At 59.9% G+C, this 4,399-nt stretch overlaps 1 protein-coding gene across 1 annotated transcript in view; it reads left to right on the top strand.

The window, feature by feature from the left end:
* The window catches only part of SYNE3 (spectrin repeat containing, nuclear envelope family member 3), a 36,183-nt gene that overhangs the window by 8,719 nt on the left and 23,065 nt on the right, over positions 1 to 4,399 (top strand). The window contains exons 3-4 of the mRNA XM_015566699.1: positions 11 to 320; positions 4,317 to 4,395. Of these exons, the coding sequence (XP_015422185.1) occupies positions 11 to 320; positions 4,317 to 4,395 (389 nt within the window). The remainder of the gene's footprint in view (positions 1 to 10; positions 321 to 4,316; positions 4,396 to 4,399) is intronic.

Here is a 4,399-nt window from a genome sequence, read left to right as displayed (position 1 = left end):
CCGCCCACAGCCGCATCGAGTGGGTGTGGCTGCACTGGAGCGAGTACCTCCTGGCCCGCGACGAGTTCTACCGCTGGTTCCAGAAGATGACGGTGGCGCTGGCGCCACCCGTGGAGCTGCAGCTGGGCCTGAAGGAGAAGCAGTGGCAGCTGGGCCAGGCCCAGGTGCTGCTGCACGACGTGGGCCACCAGGCCGTGCTCCTGGACCGGCTGCTGGAGGAGGCGGCCTCCCTGTTCCACAGGATCGGGGACCCCAGCGTGGACGAGGATGCCCAGAAGAGGATGAAGGCCGAGTACGAGGCCGTGAAGGCCAGAGCCCAGGTGAGGGAGCAGTGGGCTGTCTACCCTCCTGCCATTTTCCCATCTCGTCTACCCCACCATTTGCTAAGTGACCATCCAGCCACCCATAGACTCCCCACTACTCCCCACCCACCAGTACCCACCCACCAGCATTCATGCATCTCTCCACCTCCCTGTCCACTTGCCCACTTATGTCCCCACTGCACTGCCAAATCTCCCTTTCACTGTCCCCCCATTCACCACCTCATTCCTCCACGTGCCTGCCCAGCCATCTATGCAAGTACCCACCCTCCCATACATCTCTTTTCTCACTGCTCACCACCAACCTAACTAATCTCCTATTCGTCTTGACAACCACTTACTCCCCCTCCCAGCCAGCTACCTACTCATTCACCTACTCATCAACCCGCCCACCTCTTCACCCACCCACTCACCCATCCATCTCTCCACTATGACTACCCACCACTGTTGACCCCTTCACCCACCTACCTACTCACTCACTACCTGTCACCCATCTACCCACTCACTACCTAACTACCCACCTGCCAATCTTCTGTCTACCCATCCAACTATCCCTCCACCACCCACCCACCCATCGACCCATTATCTACCATCTGTACACCCAGTGTCACTCCGTGCTGCATACACAGGTGGTGCTTAATGTGTGTGGTTGACCTACACCGGCTGGGCTGGAGGGAGATTCTTGATGAGGACGCCTGGTCGCGGGGTGTGGGGGTGAGCAGGAGCACTGCCCTCAGCGAGGAGAGAGCAGGCTGGTAGCCAGTGGGGTCTTGTGTGTTTATTTCGCAAGGGGTTTTAGTTGGGTGGTTCCATTTCCTGAAGGGCCAGGGCCATGGCGGTGTCCTCTTCCCCTGCTTCCTGCCTCACAGGGGCGTTCGTCCGGCATCTGGGCAGGGATCACACCGTCCACGCAGCCCGTGCCCAGCTGCGTCCGCGCCGCCCTGGTTGGCTGGTTGGGTTTTGACACCCTGACAACTCTGCCGGCGCAGATGGCTTCGCTGTTTGGTCTAACGAGCGAAGGTTGCGCACTCTCCCATTTGTCGCCCTGTCATCCTCCCCCGTGGCGGCCCGGCGGCTGGACCGTGCTCGCTGCTCGCTCCGCCTGGCACGGAGCTCGCCTGGATGGCTGCCTGCTTGGCCGCGGTCCTGTCCGGGGCCTCTCCCCGAGGCTTTATTTACTCTGTCCTGCGTGCCAGCACCTCATCAAACACACACACACACACACACACACACACACGCACACACGCACATGCCAGCCAGCCAGCCGCACGCTCACTGGAGAAGTTGCCTCATTACAGCCTCTGTAACCGTCAGAGCCGACCCGCGCTGACCCCCTGCACGTGCTTCCCGGCCCGCTTTGTCTCATAAACGAGCCTTGCCTGCGGGAGGAGGAGGCCTGGTGGAGGCAGGTGGCCCGTGAAGGGGCAGCCGCAGGGCAGCGCGAAGGGGCGGCTGTCCCTAGTCCCCTTTGGGGTTTGAGCAGCGTGTTCCCATCTGCACGTGAGCTGTTGAAGCTGCGAGCCTGGCTTCCGTTAGAGGGTTCTCAGCTCTCCGCTGAAGGCGTGGCCCTGTGCCTAGTTTCCCCGTCTCTAAAATGGGGGCATTTTCTCCTTGCAATGGTGGTAGCGAAGGTTTGAAGGAATGGACCGGTGTTTCTGCCTTTACAAGGAGCCTCTCAAGCCGTGTGCAGCAACAGGAAAGCGTTGGAGTCTGTCTGTCCACCCTTCCCAGCTGAGAACTTCGGACCTTGATCCGTACCTGCTGCTGGGCACAGCCGGGCCCCTGGCTGAGAGCTCAGCTCGGCAAACCGCGGCCCTCAGGCCGGATCCAGCCCACCTCTTGATTTCGCCTGGCCTGTGAGCGAAAAGCGGTTTTTACATTTTTAAAAATATATTTTATTGATTTTTTACAGAGAGGAAGGGAGAGGGATAGAGTTAGAAACATCGATGAGAGAGAAACATCGATCAGCTGCCTCCTGCACACCCCCCACTGGAGATGTGCCCGCAACCAAGGTACATGCCCTCGACCGGAATCGAACCTGGGACCCCTCAGTCCGCAGGCCGACGCTCTATCCACTGAGCCAAACCGGTTAGGGCAGTTTTTACATTTTTGAATGATTGCGGGAAAAATAAAAACCAGAATATTCCATGACATGTATAAATATGAAGTAAAAATTTCTGTTTTACCAGAAGACACCCCACCTTGGTGTGGTGCCTGGGGCTGCTCTGAGCTGCTAGGGCAGGAGCAGCACCTGGGAGGTGGAGTAGCTGCGACAGAAACCACGGGGCGGTGAAGCAAACCGTCTGCCGTTGGCCAACCCCTGGTCTAGAGCTGTGACGGGGAGCCCGACACGGGCCCTGTGAGTCCTGGCTCCAAGGCCCTGCGCGAGCCGGGTGACCTCGCAGCTGGACATCGGCGTGAGGGCGGGTTTGGTGGTTGTGGTGAAGGTTACTCAGGAGCGTGCTTGCCCAGGCCGGTCGGCGCTCAGGTGCTTTTAACTGCTTTTGAAATGGAAACCCCCTCGCTCTCCCGTGGAAAACCCCACTGCAGGCACGCCCCCTGCACTCTTCCTGCCGCTTGGAAGCGTTCACATGGCTGCCCTGAGCTGCCCCGGGGCTAACCCAACGAAGGCAGCCTGTCTGTGGGGGCCTCGGTCCCCCAGCAGGAGCCACAGCAGGGAAGGCTGTTCACTGAGCCCGGGCAGCGGGCGATTCTTCAGAGAAGGGGGGCTGCAGGGTAGCCCCGCAGAGCAGGCCAGCGGTGCCGGCCAGCAGTGCTCCATCACTTCGCGCTCACGGCTACCAGTGCTGCTCGCGGGAGCTGCGGCTCTGACACTCAGTCCACGGCTCCCAGTGAGGCAGGTACTGTTAACACACCACACCGATGGGGAGGCCCGAGGCCGGCCAGGGTTCCAGTCGCAGGGTTCCAGTCCAGCCCAGGGTGGGGACCGCATCTGTCCTTGACCTCCAGGCTGTGGCACTTGGACCTGAGCCTGGGGGCAGGAGGGAGCCAGGAAGTGGTTTAAAGAGATGGTGCCGTGATCAGGGATGTGATTTGGAAAAACCGAGTTCCTAGGCGCACAGTAGGCCTTCTGTCAGGAACACGGTTATTTTCCCCCAAGGTCAGTCTCCCTCAGATGACCGTCTTGTCCCCATGTGGGCTGAACATCAGTGGGACTGTCAGAAGGTAGAACTGCCCTCCCCACCCTCGGGAGGAAACGGGGCACACGCCATCGTCATGGGCGGAAACCCCAGGACCAGTCTGACCGCCTGGGCTTGCCCCCCGGTGCTTTCCTGGCAGGCAATGACCTGGGACAGCCTTTCACCTCTCTGGGCCTCAGTTTCCCTGTCGGTCGGACTGGGTTAGCAGTACTGCCGGGATGGGTGGCTGGGAGGGTTCGGGAGCTGATACCGTCCGTGCTGTTCCTGGAGCGGCTCTGGCGCCGCGGGGACATCAGGTGAGTGTCTGGGGCAGCAGGTGCTATTACCAGGCCCCTGACTGAGTGCTGTTCCCGGGACAGGCCCAGCCCCGAATGCTTGGGTCTAAGAAGATGAGAAGAAAGAGCCCGGCCAGTGTGGCTCAGTGGTTGAGTGTTGACCTATGAACCAGGAGGTCACGGTTAGATTCCCAGTCAGGGCACATGTCCGGGTTGTGAGCTCGATCCCCAGTGTTGGGTGTGCAGAAGGGAGCCGATCAATGATTCTCTCTCATCATTGATGTTTCTCTCTCTCCCTCTCCCTTCCTCTCTGAGATCAATAAAAATATATTTTAAAAAAAGATAGAGAAGGGTGTCTGGGACTTCTTTATTTCCAGCAAAAGGGCTGACATGTCCCAGAATCCCAGACCCCCTACATGCACATGCACGCGCACACACGTGCGCACACACATGCACACACATGTACGCACATGCACATGCACACACGTACACGCGCACACACGCAGGCCCCAAGGCCAGGCAGCCAGGCTTCCCTCATGGCGGCCCTCTCCCCTCCCCAGGACCGAGTGGACCTGCTGGAGCAGGTGGCCCAGGAGCACGAGCGCTTCCAGGCGGACATGGACGAGCTGCGGCTGTGGCGTTG

Source organism: Myotis davidii, unplaced genomic scaffold, assembly GCF_000327345.1.
Source record: "Myotis davidii unplaced genomic scaffold, ASM32734v1 scaffold443, whole genome shotgun sequence".
Classification (NCBI taxonomy): Eukaryota; Metazoa; Chordata; class Mammalia; order Chiroptera; family Vespertilionidae; genus Myotis; species Myotis davidii.
Note: the sequence above shows the minus strand (reverse complement) of the source record. Positions and strands in the feature narration are given on the sequence as shown.